Below are 17,304 nucleotides of genomic sequence, written 5' to 3' on the forward strand. Positions count from 1 at the left end.
TATTCTCCGCCCAATAGATATATAACTGGGCCACACCCACTAGTTTAATTCTTACTGCGCATGCGCATAAGGTGGGGCAAAGAAGGCGTGGATACACGTGTTTTTTAAAATGGCGACACCATCTTCTTCCTCAGTTGAAAATGAGCCTCCCTCCTGCCCAGAGTGTAAGTCTAGGAATCTTGTCAAGGACGCCTGTGCCTCTGAAGATATGCTGGTTGGTTGTATATGATTCTTGGTACTTATTTTAATCCACAAACAGGTTTGTCATAATTGTGGACACATAGTGGAGGCTGGGTCTTTATGCAATCAATTACCATCACTACAGAGCAGTGGGATGGAGGGAATGAGGCAAACAGGAGCAGGAGGAGGGAGTAGTCGGTACCACGACTTTCTTATTATTATTGTTGTTATTATTATCATTTAGAGCTGAGATGGCTAAGTATGGGTGGCCGTCTAATTACGAACATCAGAGAAAAGTAAGTCACAACTTTTAATATGTTTTTGAGCTGCTTTAGACGAGACTGATAAGTCAAATTAATAAAATCTGCAATCATCTTGGAGTTAAGAATCATGATAAATCAATCGTAAGTTGTATGTTAATTACCTATCCTTTTTCAAGTGGAATATTTTTTGTGAAATATCTTATTTTTAGGTCTTGGATAGTTTGAAACATTCCTTCATGGTTGACCTAAAAGGACTAAATGATACCGGAATAGCAGCTGCGTAAGAATAGATAAATGGAATACATTGTTGTTTATTGTATTATGAATAGATTAGTGTTTCTTCTAGCGTCAGATCAATCTCTTGATTCGCTAAGAAAAATAAACGTTAGGATTGTTGTTGTTTAGTATCATTATGGTCATTATTAGGAAGTTGTTGGACTAAAGGAGAAACAACTGAGGAAATTAGTCAAAAAAATTAAGTCCCTACCACCATTTAGTGATACTGTAATTACAGTAAGGGAGTATATAGTTGTATAATAATGCATTGATTTATCTCTCCCGTTCTCCTGGTAGCCAAAGAAATCAACAGTACAAGATGTAGTTATTGATTATATTGACAAATACAGCATAGAAATGGACACTGAAACAAGGAAAGAATGCATATCCACTGCTTCCAGGTAAAATAATATGACATATCCTTCAGTATTATTCCTTCTAGTATGTTTGAGTTATTATTAAATACTGATTTGCAGAAATCTCTTGAGAAATGCTTAGCGTGAGTATATACAGCATTAAAGAATAATATTATGTCTATTTTGTTTTTTAAAAATTTGTTTCAAAGGTCGCATGGCTCGTCGCTATTATCTGCTATATTGCTACTGTCTGTTGATCATATCAGCAAAGCAAAACTTCATAATGATGTAAGTGATGACTAGGAGATTAAAAGGAAATTAAATTTTTATTAAAAGATCTCTCGTTCATTAGAAATTATATAAAGAATTTTCAGAGAAACTTGATGCTAAGAGCAGGTCTGTGTCCACAGTGAGTTGGAGGGTGTGGTCTTCATTAATTGCATTACCAATAGAATTCTTCTTCTGTTCGGAGACGGTTACTTCATTTAGCGAAAAAGATACCATCGCTAAGTAAAATTTAATTTGTTGAATTTAAAAATTTTCTTTTTAGGTGATGATCATGAGCTCAAAATGCTGACCATTACGAAATATTTGTCTACGATATTACAAAATAAAGCTTATCTTACTGCTGAGAAAAGAGTGTATGCTAGGGGCTCTATAATCATGTTATTTGTAGTTGTAATGTAGGTCTGATCATGAAAAGAAAGAAGAAATGGTGAGAGAGAGAGAGAGAGGGGGGTCAGTGAAGAGTTAATGGTTATATTATTATGTAGTTAGCTCGAGAGAAAGAAGAAGAAGCTGCAGGTCAGTCTCAGTCGTTACCATGTCAACCGTCGCCACGGGAACAGTCTCGGTTCCTTTATGCATCGGCCAGTAGCTGGGTTAGTCCTACACAAAATGAAATTATTTTGTAATGGAATTGTGTTGATGACCAGGTTTCCTACAAAGCATGCTAAGTGAACTAAACAGCATGAGCTTCATGAGCTGATAAGGACTACAATACAATACATGGCATTTAGAGCAACTTTAAAAATTCATTAAAAATCCAAATTTGATCTAAATCAGCTCAAACTTTCTACACAACATAAGAACATGTATATGCATCAGAAAAAATTATAAAAATGGAAAATTCTCTCCTTGCCATTTTTGGCGAAATTTGGCTCGAGACCATAGTACAGGGACTTTGACTGGATTTTGGAGCAACTTTAAAAATTCATTAAAAATTCAAATTTGATCGGAATCAGCTCAAACTTTCTACACAACATATAAACATGTATATGTATCAGAAACAATTATAAGAATGGAAAATTCTCTTCTTACCATTTTTGGTGAAATTTGGCTCGAGACCCTGTACTATAGTACAGGGACTTTGACTGGATTTTGGAGCAACTTTAAAAATTCATAAAAAATCCAAATATTATCAGAATAAGCTTAAACTTTTTACGCAACATAAAAACATGTATATGTATCAGAAACAATTATAAAAATGAAGAATTCCTTTCTTACCATTTTTGGGAAAATTTGTCTCTGTAACATTATTGTGATGGACAGTCTCTTACTCTCTCTCTCTCTCTCTTTTATGTTAGGTTGATGATGATGATGATAGTTTGAGTGATCTTGATGATGATGACATTGAGCAATATCTGGCTACCACTGATGAGGTAAGGCACCACTCATGAGTTCCACTGGTAATGTTAATTTTTGAAGGATAATACTTTCCCAAAACTATTTTGGGTATTGCTCAATGCCCCCTCTTATTAGCAGCTAGTACATGCGCATGCATGCACCGTATGTTTATTATTATTATTATTATTATTACGATAACTCACAGTTGATGGTGTCACTGCAGTCTAATTAAATCTACTTGTTGTATATTTTGTTGCTAATTTAATATAATCAGGAAAGAATCTCATCAAATTCCATTACATAATGTCTAATATGACACAGCAAATATTCTTCGCTCTCTCTCTCTCCCACCATAATTGGCCATGGAAATTGAAATCTTGAAACTTAGTTTTTATAAAATATAAACAAAGCTCCATTATATGTCCTCATGACCTCATTGATTTGTTTTGCTTAATTAAAGGTTATGATGGATTATCCTGTGTTAGCATTCAATGTTAAGCAGTATGGTTTGTTAGTATGGAGTCATGCCCAGAAGTAAACAAAATGATAATTAATGGAACTGACTCTAATTCTCATAGTAATTGCTAAAATTATTCATTACAAATATTATTATTATTATTAATTGCATATTTTGTGCCAATTGGACAGTTGCTATGTTGTCTTTTTGCCGAGGAAGTAAACCCTCCTGTTTAGACTATTGTGACTATGCACTGGCCATTATGTATGCATAGTTAACTCATTGTCTCCATACTGAGAACTATAACCTTAGTAGAAGTTGTAGGTAGTATTTCGTTACCACGCATAGTGCAGCAAGTCTGCATTTTTCTTGCCTTTGTTTTGTTACCATTGCAACCCAATGGTGTATGTGTGGGTGATACTGGCTGTGTGGTGGTACAATGATGATGATTTATTGTCTATTGTAGATTGAAGACAAGAAGAAGATGATGCCCCTAGATTGATTTCAACTCTCTTCTTATTTTTCATCTTTTTATTCAATAATAATAATAATAATCAGTTATAAGACAATTATTATTGTACATAAACACACACGCTCACAAATGTTGCATTAAAATAACAATAACAATAATAATGATAATTAATAATAATAATAATAGTTATTTTGGAACAACGGCCACGACAATGATAGCAATAGCCAATAGTATAGCAATAGTCCACAGAACTGGAGAATAAGGAATAGTAATAATAATATTAGGATCATACATTATTTTAAATATTAACTCACTGCAGCTGCACCATGTCTTTTCTTTTCTTCTCCTTTCTTCAATCCGTTGGGTTTCTCTTCTAATTCGAGCATCAGCTCTACTAGTACCGGCACTGATATCATCAATCAATACTAACAGCAATTATTAGTATTATTATTATTATTTTCATTTTTAATTCTCTCACCATTGTGTTCCGAGACTTCATCTTGTATGGCTAGTCCGACCTTTTGCTGTCGTCTCAAGGCAGCAGATATGGCATCAAGTCCACGGTCTTGCTCTAAACGAAACAAAAAGAAAAATTGTTTAAAAAAGTATAACGACTGGCTCTATACACGTAGTATTATTAATGACATAATTTCATTAGAAGCAAAACCACAATGAATTTAGTTTGTAGTAAGTGATGAATGACGTAGCATGAATCTATCATGATTCTGTCATACAGCAGAGTGTATAATTACAACAGTAGGTGATGCAACTGAGATAAACTCTAAGACTCAATTAGATCCACATCCTATTCCCCACAAACAATTAGGTACTAATGATATTCAGTATTACATCATGCTAGTATTAATAATACAATACTTGATGCTTTCCTCTTACGCTATACAACTCTACCTGCTATCATTTGTCTCTGCTGCTGTTGCAGTTCGTCTGGCGTCATCCTCTGACCAATTCCAGGACCAACTCCGCCCAAGCCGGAGGAATAGGGATGTGACTGAAATGTGTCGTCATGGTCACCGAAAGAGCGTGAGGAACTATCACCGATCCTATTGAACTGATCCAATCTGTGTGGAAAGGAAGAAGTAACAATTCTACTCCATTCAATCTACTTGTCTGTTAGTTGATCCAGCTGTTTCTGTCTCTGAGCCCGCTCCCTTTCAGACCTTTATCAAGTTAAGGAAAGGATTAGTGTTGAAATGATGTGCGTGAACGGAGTGCCAACATGCACCATCATTCTACAACAAGGCATCGTGTGTGTGTGTGTGTGTGTGTGTGTGTGTAATAGTAATGTATATAGTAAGAGTAATGAAGAAAGAGGGTATGTGTGTGTGTGTGGATACAGTGAGTGGTGTTTGAGTTGTCTCTTTAGTGAATTAAGTCCTTGCTTGTATTCGCTCATCATCGAAGCCACATCGTCACTCCTCACCTGAAATATGATATTAAATACTACTAATAATAATGAAAGTAAATATGAATGTTGAACTATAATATATTCTGAAACCATTCCCAAAGTTGAAATGCTTATGAATGCATTGTAGTATATAATTTGCTGATTCATTATTTCAATGGGAAAGGAAAACTCATTTACTTTAGAATTGGCAGGGATGTTAAAAGTGACAGCCAAAAACAACTTGGTGATATCAAAATGTACAGGATACAAAACCATTAGCAAATTATTATCATCAGCTGATGTGTAATATAAATGTACTACTATAATCATCGTTATAATAATAATAATAATGTCTATAAATGTCTGTAACATGTGACTAAAATTATGATGGTGCTCTCCCTTCCACCCACTCCCTTTCCCCTCTCTTGGAAGCCAAAAAACTGAGAGAGAGAGAGTGAGACAGTCCAAATTAGGTTATTATAGAAGAGATCTGAGTTAGTTTTTATTGACTTCCTCCTCCACACACACTCACTTGCTCTACTTTCTACACTTTGACTTTTACTTTTTTGAGTAGGTGTCAATTAAAAATCAATGAAATAATCGGTAAAATTTAACAATTTGTACTTAAATCTCTTTTCAAGATATATAATAACTTGCTACAGGGTCTGAAGTTCTATAATGAGTACAGTTTCATCTCATGCATGATCTCTTGATTCAATCAATGATTCCATATGTGATTCAATCAATGATTTCTTCACGCGTTACCCTTCTTTAATTGAATCGTGATTAATTGCATTGTAATGTACAGTACAACTGTCACAGTCCTAATAGGTTCAATATACACCAACACTTTCACAAATACGCCATTAAATATAACATAATTTATGTACAAATAATATATTATTAATTATTTACTTGTGCCCCACCCCCTTCAAGCCTAGATTCAATCTGATAGCTTAGATCTATAAGGTAGTCATAGTCACTAGACCTGTAGAGAGGGAGACAAAAGAAAGGATTACCACATCTTCTACACAAAATGAGTTATTTCTTACCAAGTATCCTGAGCTCTGTAAGCCATTTCTATTTTGGTGGGAGGAGTCGATACGCCCTTGGATCGTATACGGAGATATTATAAAAGATGTCATGACTTGAATCAATATACGGAGTTATGCGGTATCCCGTTACACTACATTTAAAGTGGTCACTGGTCAGTCAGTGGTCACACAAAATACACACAAACTGAGTCAGAAGTCAGAGAGAGACCGTTTACCTTCCAAGGGCTCTCAGTTACCATCTGTTGCTACAAGATAGAAAGGAAAGAATCAAAGGAAAGGTGAGTACCTCCAGTAATGTCTACCCTGCCGGTTGTACAGGGAAAGAAAGACAGACCATTCTTTACATTACATAATTCTAGCATTGAGCTGGTTATTGTACCTCTGTGTGTTTGGTGGTGGTGGTATGGCTTAAAGCTTAGGGCAGCTAATGGCTCTCATGCTTTGACTGAAAACTGAAACTTAGTCTTGACACATAATGTCAACATTAACTGTATATACAGAGTTCCCCCCCCCTCTCTCTCTCTCTCCTTCCTTCCTCTTCTCTTTCTCTCCCTCTATTTTATGCTTACTTGGTACTGCATGTACCGTATCATTTACATTTAATCTTTTTGCTAGTGTTAGGGCTGAGACTATATTTGTGCATGTTCTTGCATCATTCTCTCTCTGATACCCTTCTTTCTTTATCCTTTTCCTTCTCTCTCTTTCTCTAGCGATCACAATGGCCACTTTAGAAGAAGACATGACTCAAAGCTCTCCTTCGCCTAATGCAGTCGACTATTCATCAAAAGACAGGACCATAGTTACAGAAGGTTAGCGCTTTCCCTTTCACCCATCATTTCTCTCCGTAGCATATATGTATGCGTACATTTATCGTCTCTCATCTATTCTGGTCGTTTTTTATTGTTATTAAAATATCACTATTATTAAAATTTCATTATTATTACTACTATTACACATGATTATCTGCTAGTATGATATCAGTTACAGCAGTCATTTGTGTGTTAGTATTCATTGGGCTACAGGAAATGTACTGTTTGCCACATGTGCCACTTCTTTTTGTCCCCCCCCCCCTCTCTCTCTCTCTATCACTATCCATCTCTTGTTACTTTCCCTCTCTCTTGGCTTTTTCTTTTTGTCACTTTCCCTAATCTCTTGTTCCTCTTTCTTTCTTCATTTCTCCTTCCTTCCATTTATCTATCTATCTATCTCTCTTGTCACAAGCATTCTTTTCTACATTTTCATGGCACAGCCTTTGTGTTCATTCAAGGGAAGTCATTAATAAGTTTCTTTGGAGATTGATTGCATATAATTGCCTTACCCTTTGTACCTAATTGGTTTTGAGAAAACATTTTAAAGTTGGGCGATGATAATCTTGTTTATTTGGCCTCTTTCTGATCTAATTTATCCTTTAAAATCGCTTTCTTATTACCTGTGGTGGGATGGTAGAGAGAGGGAGAGAGACAGACAGTGTGAGTGGTGAAGTACTTGTCCATATACAAGTCTACATTGTACTTTACATATTTTTCATTAATTCATATGCATTGCTATTTTGTACAAGTACAGGCACATCGACATGCTATTAACAACCTTTTTGATCTTCAAGAACAATAATTTGTTTCTTGTATTAAATGCATCTACATGTGTACATAGTACATAGTACTGAGCCCTGCTGTGCTAATGACCCAAGACTCATAAATTGATGGTCAGGGCCAAAAGAGTGTTAAAAAGAAGAGAACAAAAGAAAAGAGAGAGGGAAACAGAACTTGAATGCATGTGCATATATCACTGAATAGAAGGCGTTATATTGCTTTATAAGCTCTACATACCTTGTAAATGATAATACTTTGTTGTACAGCACCAGTATCCTTATTTCATAGTTGTTACTATGAATGGTTTCAGTTTGATCACTACAGTCTATTGACTGCCTATACACTCAGTGTTCCAGTAGCAGTCGTATTGGTGGTTAGCTCTGAGGGTTCAGTCTTGTGGTGGTTGGCCTAATTGGTTGGTAGTTGAAAGGAAGACTTTGAGCAACTTCTGTTTATATTGTTTGTCCTTATGGGAAATGTAAAGAGATTCTGCAAGAGATGGAGATGGCGTGTGAGAGAAGGGGGAGGAAAGTTTAGTGATTGTGTGGGTAGTGGTGTGTGTACCGAGTCTAATTGATGATGTTGTTAGTGTTATTTCCATTCTTCTCTCTCATTTATTCTCTCTTATACCGATTGTCATTGTCTTTAATCTTTCTTTCTCTCTTTTACTTTAGAACTTGAAAAGAAGTTAAAGTTCAGAGCTGAGAGGGACTCACTCATTCAGAAGAATATCCTTCCAGGTCAGTCAGTTAGTGACTCAATGATATTCAGGGGTAGGGAAAAGCCAGGCCAGTGATAATGGTATTAATGTGAAAACTGGTCAGCACATTTTCAGGAAGTTAATCTTCCTAATATGTAAAGGAGAAGTGTCGATCGACAGATCATTCTCTTAAAATTTTAAAAGCCTGTTTTTTATTTATGTATGTTTTATCATTGTACATGTATGCATGTATAAAGATACGACGTGTACATGTACATGTGCATGCATAGTACGTGAGTCAGACTAAAGAGATATTTGCTGTACTGTCAGTTATCATTGTTTATTGTTTAAAGTATTGTTATTATTGTTTGTATAGCTCTCCATATCCCCCTCTACATGCATCAGTATCTCTCCTTCACACATATGTACATGTACATGTATGCATTGTATGTCTCTGTTTGTAATGAAAACTGATCTTGTTTCATGTAAAATGAATAGATAAGACATCGTGTTCATATGCTGAGATTATATACTAGTACACATACATGTATATGTACATGTATGCTCAATCCCACTCCATGAGCATTACAGTGTAACAGTGTATTAACGCCTTGTGGTGGAATGTCTGGTTATGATCACTCATAGATTGTTGCTCAATCGTGTGATCTTATTCAATTTTCTCTACTACGCTATAATAATAATTGACAGTCTGAACACTCACATAGCACTCATCAGTTGACACACGTACATTTACAACCAGTGTTCTACTATACTTTTTAATTATTCCTTTCCTCTTCTTGTAGCTGTATCAGCTTCATCAATAATACTGGCTCAGACACAGCAGCTAGCCAGGGCAAAGGTAAAGGAACTTGTTCATTAATGTCTACACACATTGAGTCTTTGTGGGTTATTCAGTCTGTGTGGTTTCTACATGTGCATTTCCTCTTTCACATGCTTCTACATGTTCTTCAATTCCTCTCTCTCTCTCTTCCTTTACAGACAGCTGATGTATTACAACAGAAATTGAGGGACAGAGTCTCCAGAAGTGAATTATTAAAGAGAAACATATTACCAGGTCAGTTGATGCATACATTGCACAGTCCAGTAAACCATAATACTTAATTACTACACAAACCAGTATCTTAATAGCATATCTGTGTGTCTATAGCATTATACAATATATAGGCCTAATACTAAATTATGTTGTTCAGAGTAGTAACCTTTAATTATGTAATACAATCCCATATATTATTACTACACTCAAGCTTTGTAGTTCTTGTTCATACAGTACAGCATGTGTGTGGTGGTGGGAAAATGAGTATCAGTGTCAGCTGTGTGTTTTTTCTTGGGAATTTTGAGCCTATTAGCAAAACACTGTAGTCTTTCATTGAGTTCATTTAGTAGTACATACCTTGATATCTTTTTCTAAGGCACCATATCCCATTACACTATAGCATATCCCCGTCATAATACAATATACCAGTCATTTACTGAATTACCACCAAATGAGCTTCAATTCAGAGGAGGGTTTACTTTTAACCTTATAACATCATCTGGCTTATGGTCAGCTCCCACTATGTAACACCTGTCTGGGAAGACAAATTGTTTTTAGTATGTGCATATCAACATGTATATATGCATGTACATGTACATTTATATATGCATGTACATTTATATGTACATGTACATAATATATACACGTACATATGCACGTACACTGTACATGTATACTGTGTGTGTGATGCATGCGTCATGGATGTATGCATGTACATGTGTATCATGTAAATCAATTTACGGACATCATACTTAAAATATTTATGCTACAATAGTTTATAATGATAGCCTGTCAGTTTGTCAACACTGGGTGTATACATAGTGTGTACCCAGTAATCATCATTTGATATAGTTTCGGTATCATCAAGTGATACTGTAATACATGTACTGTAGCTGGCAATACATGTACATGGATATTGTACACTTTCAGACTGTCTTCCAGTCATATTTACACTTCATTTGACCTTTCTGTCCATCAAAAGGAAGTAAAATGTTATTTTGCCAATGTCCTCCTATAGCTTAATTCATTAATATATATTGGATATCAGCTCTTTACTCTCTCTGTGATTGTGTTTAGTAAATAAATCCTTACGTAGGTAAAGTGTAATTGCATTAGGATTGTATTTACTAATTGTTTCTCTTGGTATTGTTATAAGGCGTTATTATAAGTGACATATTTATCATGTCACTTTAATACAATTACTGTACTATATGGGGGATGAGAATGAGAGAAAATTTAAAACAATGTACTCATTCTCTCTCCCTCTCTTTCTCTCTCTTGTTCTTTAGACATCAAAGATGTTGTTGATCCTTCTCTTCATGCTCAACACTTGCAGCTACAGAAGAAAAGACTCGCCGATGATCTCAATGACAGAATAGCCAACCGCCCCGGGGTACTAGAACTAGTCAAGGACAGGATACTAGAACCGACAAACCTTTCACTAGCAGAAGCTGCTTTATCAGTTGGTACATCAATGAAATCCCCACCACAGCAGCAGCTTCAGTTTTATTCAGGACCCCATGATCACAAACTATCAGAATCAACAAGTCCTCTAGCGTCTTCTCCTGGTGATCCTTATGGTGAGTCCTCATCTCCTCCTTGTCTTACGTCCCCTCCTACTGTTGGTCATCTTCACAGTAGTCTGGGTCGTCCACCATTGAAGCAGAGTACTAGTGATGTTGGTAAAGTTCCTTCTCCTAGTCAGTCTAGGAAGAAACAGCACAAAGGAAAGTATAGGAAGCTTCGTTATCACGAGTACGTACCGCCGACCAAAAGTAACGGGAAGGGTGGGAAGACCACGCCCTCAAAGCCTCCGAAACTAGACACGCCCTATGCCCTCCTCCTTCAACAGCAGCAAGTGTTCCTACAGCTACAGGTTCTTCAGCAGCAGTATCCTAACGGGGTCCTTGCTCAGAAACTACCCGATCTACTCAAGAACATGCCGGCCTCCATGACAGAGAAAGCACAAGCTATGCTGAAGCCTAAAGTCCCTGGGATTGAGCCCCAGAAGACCAGCGTAGCCAGCGGTGCGTCTGTGACTAAGACGCACGAGATACCGGACGATATAAGGGTTCATGGTCCCAATGGGACGGTGATAACAGTCCGACTGGACGAACTAAAGGTGAACAGTTTGAAATCGACTTGCAAAGAGATGAACCTCATTGTCTCTGGAAAGAAAGTCGAACTGATAGAGAGACTGTTGGAGCATAGTAATGGAGTCCTCCCTTCTTCAGTATTACAGGATCAAAAGAAGCCAACAGGGCACCAGGTCAGCCAGGGCCAGAGTTTTGAGTCTCAGATGTCCAACACGACCTCACCCGAGTCTCCCTCTCCATCTCCTGTGTTCCAATATTCTGCAAAAGCTCTTGGATCTGCGTCTTTCTCTTCTTTCTTTCAGTCAAAGGAGAACGGAGGAATATCCACCATGGAGGGATTAGATGTTACTCCAGAGTCTTTAGCAAAATTTGCGAAAGGTCCTAACCCTCCTCCGTTAAAGGCTGACTCTAAACATTTAGCGTCGGTCAAACTATCACAAGTTGTCCCTGAGGCAAGCACTGGCTCCTCCTCAATTGGAGGACAAAGAAACTTTAATTTCTCCAAGTCTCTTCCTTCTTCTCCACAGCAGGTTTCACCGACTGGTTCTACCAGTGACCTTATCAATGACCTCATGGAACAGTCCCCACTACCAATGCAACAACCCAACCAGACCACACTATCCCCCGACTCTCTACTTGTATCCTCCTCCTCCTCCTCCCGTTTCTCTCCCTCCCATCAAACCATCACCAGTAGCCTCACTGTTACGCCAGTCGACCACAATACCTACCTATCGACCGGTCGTCACGGGCGGTGCTCCCTCCCCAACCCCCCTCCTCCTTATCCCGGGCTGCAACACAATCACTCGTTTGATCAGGTCTCCTCCAATTACCTTTACCCCTCTCACCGCCACCCTCCCAATCATGTTCCCAGACTATCAACCATACCTGGTCAACCCCAGCGCTCGTACAGTGTCTCTGGTCCATCTTTAGGCCAGCGGTCGGCGAGTCTTGATATTCCTCATGGTCATTCTCACCTCTCTCAACAGCAAAGCACTCTATTGGCTCAGATCAGTAAACCAGCTATTCCTAATAATGATAGTTTCCTCTTTCCTGCTGATGAGGGGGCACCAGCCTCTGATCTAATGGATGTGAGTTAAGAGAGAAAGAGAGAGCAAATATTTATTTATATTTAGTATGCGTACTTTAACTGTTTGCTAATTGTCAAGGCATGGTTTCCCACAGAATCTTGGCTTAGTGCTCAGAAAATGATTAGCAAAAGCCTGTCAAAGTCCCTGTACTGTAGTACAGGGTCTCAGGCCAAATTTCACCAGAAATGGAAAGGAGAGAATTCTTCATTTTTATAATTTTTTTGATACATATACATGTTTTTATGTTGTCTTTCAAGTTTGAGATGATTCCGATCAGAATTGGATTTTTTATGAATTTTTTGAAGTTGCTCCAAAATCGGGCAAAAGTCCCTGTACTATAGTACAGGGATTTTGGCCAAATTTCGTCAAAAATGAAAAGGAGAGAATTCTCCATTTTTATAATTTTTTCTGATGCACATACATGTTCTTATGTAGTGTAGAAAGTTTGAACTGGTTCTGATCAAGCTTGGATTTTTTACGAATTTTTAAAGTTGCTCAAAAATAGATTCAAAATCCCTGTATTATAGTACAGGGACTTGGGCCAAGTTTCGTCAAAAATGAAAAGGATGCTGTTTAGCTCACTTAGCTCGCTTTGTGGGAAACCCTGATGTACTAATTGATGCTGTGGGTGTGTCTGGTTTATTTCTATTAATTAAATTGGCATTAAACAGAAACCTCTTTCTAATAACATTTAGAGTCCACCTAAGTTGTAACTCGCTAATATGATTTGTGATTGGCCTTGAGCCAAAATCATGACCACCCTAACAACCGATGCTTATGAATTACAAAGGACAGGAATGCTCATGCATTTCCTAGTGGTTGCTGTTAATATCTAAGATCACTGTCTACTCTAATAATCTATTAAAATAGTAGTACATGTCCTATGTTAGGATATCTGTCATTGCAGTGTATACACAATGAGAACACGGTGTTGCTATTTTTAAAGATGTACAACGTTTACTTTTGCCTTGTACACAATCTATGCATGACTTAATTACATGTATATAGTACATGTAGAAAGTTCATATATGCACATGTATATCTTTAATGTTGCTGGTTGAGTTTATATACATGTACATGTACATGTATGTAAGAATGTGTTTGTTTGTTAGTGCTAAGATGGTCCCATGCATGCGTGGGATGATAGTGTACATGGTAAGGTGTTTGTTGATGCATCTCTCTACTCATCATTTCATCATGACATGTTAGCTTGTTAAGGTATTGTTATTATTATTAATTACTCCATGCCTTCTTTGTATTGGCAGTTGGTGACATTGTACATATAAAACTTATTACTCTAAATTTACCTTGTGTCTTCCTTTCCATTGGCATTGAAAATAATGTTTACTGGTTGGGTGGCCAAAACTCTATTGTGAAAGGAATTGGCTTATGCTTTAATTTAATTAGCATAAGAGTACATGTATGTACATGTACACATTTAGAATTTCTTTAGCCATTATTTTAATTTTTTTTTTTGATTTTTAGATTGATCACAATCAGCTAAGCGATCTACTAGATATTTTTGATCAAAATGAACAAGGTTAGGATACTACTGTATTTTTATTTTTATTTTTTTTACATTAAACTCCATCAGTTTGTTTTTGCTTTAAGGGAAAAATGAAACAAGCGTAACAGTGTAAAAATATTCCTATAATTGTTTTCACCACCTTGCAAGTACAGCTGGGTTCTTATTAAGACTTATGAAGGTTCTCTCTACCTTCTAATGCTTCTAGAGAAGTCTTTAGACAGCACCTCTATGTTCTTTCGCTGTTAGAAAGATCATAATTTTGTCCCATGTGCAAGCCGCCATTTTGTTTGCTGTGACCACACCCACTTAAGTAGCGTGGGCGGGTGGTTGCTAAGGCTTGTTATTTCTCCAATACAACGTGTATAGAAGAAATGTAAGTGTTGACATACAAATATATATATATCGCACGTGGGTGAAATCAATTATAGGACGACCTGGGAGCTACGCCCCCAGGTCGTAAAAAATCTGACAGTAAATATTTGTTTTTGCGTAACAACAATACTGCTAACGACGTTATGACTGCTTCATAATTAATCCTGATTGTTTGTTTATTTTCTCAAAAATAATTAAAATCCTCTTTTTATCATTTTTAGGTCTTGCATTCGGCTCTACGGCGAGTGCCAGTAGTCAAGGAACCTTTAATACGGCACCAAATAACGGACAACTCTCTGCCCACATGCTCCCCCAGCATCACCAGGACCACGAGAGCTTGCTGTACTCACAGCAGCAGCAAGGACTGCTGGATATTGGTGGGTTCTTGGGATCTTCGAGGGACGTCAAACCAGGGACTGGCGCCACGAACCACGCCTCCATCTATAACGACTTGAGTTGGCTAAACGTTGAGAGCGGAGCCGCTGCAGGAATGTCGCAAGGTTTCATGCACGACGTTCAGATTAGCGGAGGAGGAGGAGGAGGGGGAGGACTGGGTTTCCAACCTTACGAACACTTTCAACTTGGACTAGAGGATTCCTCTGGAGTACTCAAAAGCTCCAACGGAAGCATCAACGCACTCACCATGAGTACAGAGATGCAGCATCCATTCCTTGAGTCAAGTCACTGTGGTTCCGGGGCCATTTATGGACAAGATACTGCTCTACTTAACCTGGACTTAACCAGTTAATGGGCCCTGCCTCTCTCTTATAATCTGTTGTGTGTGTTACGATCAATAACTTCAATGTTCTTCCCCGAGCTGTTGTAGCAGGCCTCATTATAAAAATATCATTTGCCGTTTCTCTGTTTTATATTCTCCTTGCTGCTGCCAGCTGTTTTACACCCTCTCTCTCTCTCTTTTCTTTCTCTTGAATCTCCATTCGTAGTTTTTAGATTTATTAGTGATTATACGCTAATCATATTTTACTAATGAACTTGTGTAGACTATACTCTCATACTCAGTCTCTCTTTCTATAATCATTCCTAATTTAATAATAATAATTATTATTATTTATCTTTCTCTTTCTTCTCCCAGTGTATATCTTTAGCTGTTTCTTGTTTTGTTTGCTGTTGTTGTTTGTTTGTTTGTTGCCATATAATGCAGAAAAATTAATAACTTTTGAACAAAAATAATTTTTAAAAAACTTTTCGATTTTAAATGCTTTAACAAACAATTATGCACAATGAGATCAAAAATAACAAAAAAATCGATAGACAAACTTGCCATAAAAAGAAATAAAATATAACAACAATAGTTTTAACTGAGACATACAAATTAATTTAATAAGTGGTGGGTGTGGCTACACATCTCTAGCTAGCTAGCTAGCTCTACTCTTCTCAAGTTCTTGTTCTACAAAGTCGTCAAACAGGCTTGGCCAGGCTTCCGACTCGTCGTAATTACTAAAATCCTCTTGAACGGTCGTTACAAAAGGGAGGAACATGTTCCAGGTGTCTCTAGATATACCTTGTATGGAATTGTCCCGTAAGAATTGAAACCATCTCTCAAGAAGGGGCGGGGTCTTGTAAGTGAAGACCAGTTCCCATAAAGGTATCGCCATGTCGACCGGTAGTGTCCGTTGTCCTAGACCGTGGTCGAGACCAAATGAAAAGGTAAAGTTGTAAAGCTCACGGAATGATTTAGAAGACTCTTTTGTCTCTCTCACTAGATCGGGGAAGCGTTTCTTTAAAGATGAGGCGTCAGTAGCTGTGAGTCTCTGACAGCCGTTAACAAACTCTTCTCTTGTGAATCGACACATTTCCTCCGCTTGGAATTTCCATGCTAATACGAGAACGACAAAATCGGTCGGGTCGACGCCAAGGTCCTGACAGAATCGCTCCATCCCAGCGGCCAATATGGCATCCTCTGTCTCGTCTTTGTACTTTTGAAAGAATTTATTGAGAGACTCGATAGAAGAGGTAGAGGATCTACTCCTTCTATCAGGTAGAGGAGGAGGAGGAAGAGAGGAGGAAGAGTTACGAGGAGGCAGAGGGGCAGGAGGGCGAGTGGTGTCTGTGTGTCGTTGTTGTGGCTGCGTTCCTTGTACCGAGTGAGAGTATGATCGTGGAGGAGTGGACGAGGAGACTGGATGGGAGTTCGAGGAGGATGAGGTGGGTCTGTCCGTCTTTGAGTAACTATTGCTACTACTCCCAAGGAAACTATTGTCTTTGGACCCTTTCTGACCCATTCCTCAAAGATAAACCCGGAAAGAGATAGGGAGAAAAGAGAAAGCAACAAGTGGTGACACGTAATTTACTGTAATTATGTTTTTGAAAGAAGTTATTTTTTATACGCATAATTAGAACGAATAACATTACAAATAGATTTAATACGGCATATTAATTAAAAGTAGCCAGTGAATAATTAATAAGTTTGCAACAGCATAGCATGCAGCAGGTTTTTGCATTAAAATTAAATTAAATAATTTTAGCATAGAATATGTTTCCTGGTGATGGGAGCTGATCAGAGCTGGAGTTCTTTAAATATCCTTCGTTAGTAAAGCCAGCACAGGATGGATTAATGTCACAAAGATAAGCAACTTGGAACAGGTTCCTTGTCCAGGGACCAGCATTGCCACCAAACAGGTTATGACCACCAATATCAGCATTCATTATCTGATAATAGCGCTGGCTGTAATCAGCCATGTACTTATCCATTAGACTCTCTGTCATTGACATTAGATCACCACTAGGAGATGTTGGGTAAGATTTAACAGTGTTACTAAAAGTCTG

At 37.6% G+C, this 17,304-nt stretch overlaps 5 protein-coding genes across 6 annotated transcripts in view; 2 read left to right on the forward strand and 3 right to left on the reverse strand.

Moving 5' to 3' along the window:
* Positions 1-20: 20 nt before the first annotated feature.
* LOC100639516 (uncharacterized) lies at positions 21-3,712 on the forward strand. Of its 2 annotated transcripts, XM_019997791.1 has the most exons (17): positions 21-214; positions 260-378; positions 425-476; positions 516-584; positions 653-723; positions 773-827; positions 870-956; positions 1,017-1,120; positions 1,162-1,218; positions 1,285-1,363; positions 1,428-1,484; positions 1,528-1,585; positions 1,626-1,716; positions 1,763-1,790; positions 1,849-1,956; positions 2,662-2,736; positions 3,625-3,712. In XM_019997791.1, the coding sequence occupies exons 1-17, from the start codon at positions 110-112 to the stop codon at positions 3,658-3,660; spliced, it is 1,251 nt and encodes a 416-aa protein (XP_019853350.1). In that variant the 5' UTR covers positions 21-109; the 3' UTR covers positions 3,661-3,712. The 2 variants fall into 2 exon arrangements, with proteins under 2 accessions (XP_019853350.1, XP_019853354.1); XM_019997795.1 differs by lacking the exons at positions 2,662-2,736; positions 3,625-3,712 and having other exon boundaries at positions 1,752-1,790; positions 1,849-1,944.
* On the reverse strand, positions 3,678-6,194 carry LOC100639640 (syntaxin-8-like). The gene is made up of 8 exons (XM_003382849.3): positions 6,088-6,194; positions 5,951-6,023; positions 4,986-5,071; positions 4,755-4,808; positions 4,540-4,709; positions 4,109-4,201; positions 3,945-4,055; positions 3,678-3,881 (listed from the first exon to the last, which is right to left on the reverse strand). Exons 1-8 carry the CDS (start codon positions 6,111-6,113, stop codon positions 3,817-3,819), a joined length of 678 nt encoding a protein of 225 aa, XP_003382897.1. The 5' UTR covers positions 6,114-6,194; the 3' UTR covers positions 3,678-3,816.
* Positions 6,195-6,212: 18 nt separating this feature from the next.
* LOC105313334 (myocardin-like) lies at positions 6,213-15,747 on the forward strand. The gene is made up of 8 exons (XM_019997778.1): positions 6,213-6,368; positions 6,801-6,899; positions 8,354-8,419; positions 9,183-9,238; positions 9,379-9,454; positions 10,723-12,617; positions 14,103-14,157; positions 14,739-15,747. The coding sequence occupies exons 2-8, from the start codon at positions 6,809-6,811 to the stop codon at positions 15,263-15,265; spliced, it is 2,766 nt and encodes a 921-aa protein (XP_019853337.1). The 5' UTR covers positions 6,213-6,368; positions 6,801-6,808; the 3' UTR covers positions 15,266-15,747.
* On the reverse strand, positions 15,721-17,298 carry LOC100639766 (DCN1-like protein 3). The gene has a single exon (XM_003382850.3). It carries the CDS (start codon positions 16,758-16,760, stop codon positions 15,894-15,896), a length of 867 nt encoding a protein of 288 aa, XP_003382898.3. The 5' UTR covers positions 16,761-17,298; the 3' UTR covers positions 15,721-15,893.
* Positions 16,990-17,304, reverse strand: part of LOC109581848 (uncharacterized) — a 4,208-nt gene continuing 3,893 nt past the window's right edge. The window contains exon 3 of the mRNA XM_019996308.1: positions 16,990-17,260. Within this exon, the coding sequence (XP_019851867.1) occupies positions 16,990-17,260 (271 nt within the window). The remainder of the gene's footprint in view (positions 17,261-17,304) is intronic.

Source organism: Amphimedon queenslandica, unplaced genomic scaffold (genome assembly GCF_000090795.2).
Source record: "Amphimedon queenslandica unplaced genomic scaffold, v1.1 AMPQUscaffold_13519, whole genome shotgun sequence".
NCBI classification, from domain to species: Eukaryota; Metazoa; Porifera; class Demospongiae; order Haplosclerida; family Niphatidae; genus Amphimedon; species Amphimedon queenslandica.

Excerpts from the sequence above, each read along its gene's own strand:
- LOC100639516 (XM_019997791.1), top strand. The coding sequence starts at position 110 with ATGGCGACACCATCTTCTTCCTCAGTTGAAAATGAGCCTCCCTCCTGC. Across the intron at positions 477-515 it reads ATTACGAACATCAGAGAAAA|ACGAGACTGATAAGTCAAAT; the intron begins GTAAGTCACAAC and ends GAGCTGCTTTAG. Across the intron at positions 1,717-1,762 it reads CTTACTGCTGAGAAAAGAGT|GTCTGATCATGAAAAGAAAG; the intron begins GTATGCTAGGGG and ends GTTGTAATGTAG.
- LOC100639640 (XM_003382849.3), bottom strand. The coding sequence starts at position 6,113 with ATGGCTTACAGAGCTCAGGATACTTG. Across the intron at positions 4,809-4,985 it reads CAACTCAAACACCACTCACT|GTCTGAAAGGGAGCGGGCTC; the intron begins GTATCCACACAC and ends AACTTGATAAAG. Across the intron at positions 3,882-3,944 it reads AAAGACATGGTGCAGCTGCA|TTCTGTGGACTATTGCTATA; the intron begins GTGAGTTAATAT and ends CTTATTCTCCAG.
- LOC105313334 (XM_019997778.1), top strand. The coding sequence starts at position 6,809 with ATGGCCACTTTAGAAGAAGACATGACTCAAAGCTCTCCTTCGCCTAAT. Across the intron at positions 6,900-8,353 it reads CAGGACCATAGTTACAGAAG|AACTTGAAAAGAAGTTAAAG; the intron begins GTTAGCGCTTTC and ends CTTTTACTTTAG. Across the intron at positions 12,618-14,102 it reads CAGCCTCTGATCTAATGGAT|ATTGATCACAATCAGCTAAG; the intron begins GTGAGTTAAGAG and ends TTTGATTTTTAG.
- LOC100639766 (XM_003382850.3), bottom strand. The coding sequence starts at position 16,760 with ATGGGTCAGAAAGGGTCCAAAGACAATAGTTTCCTTGGGAGTAGTAGC.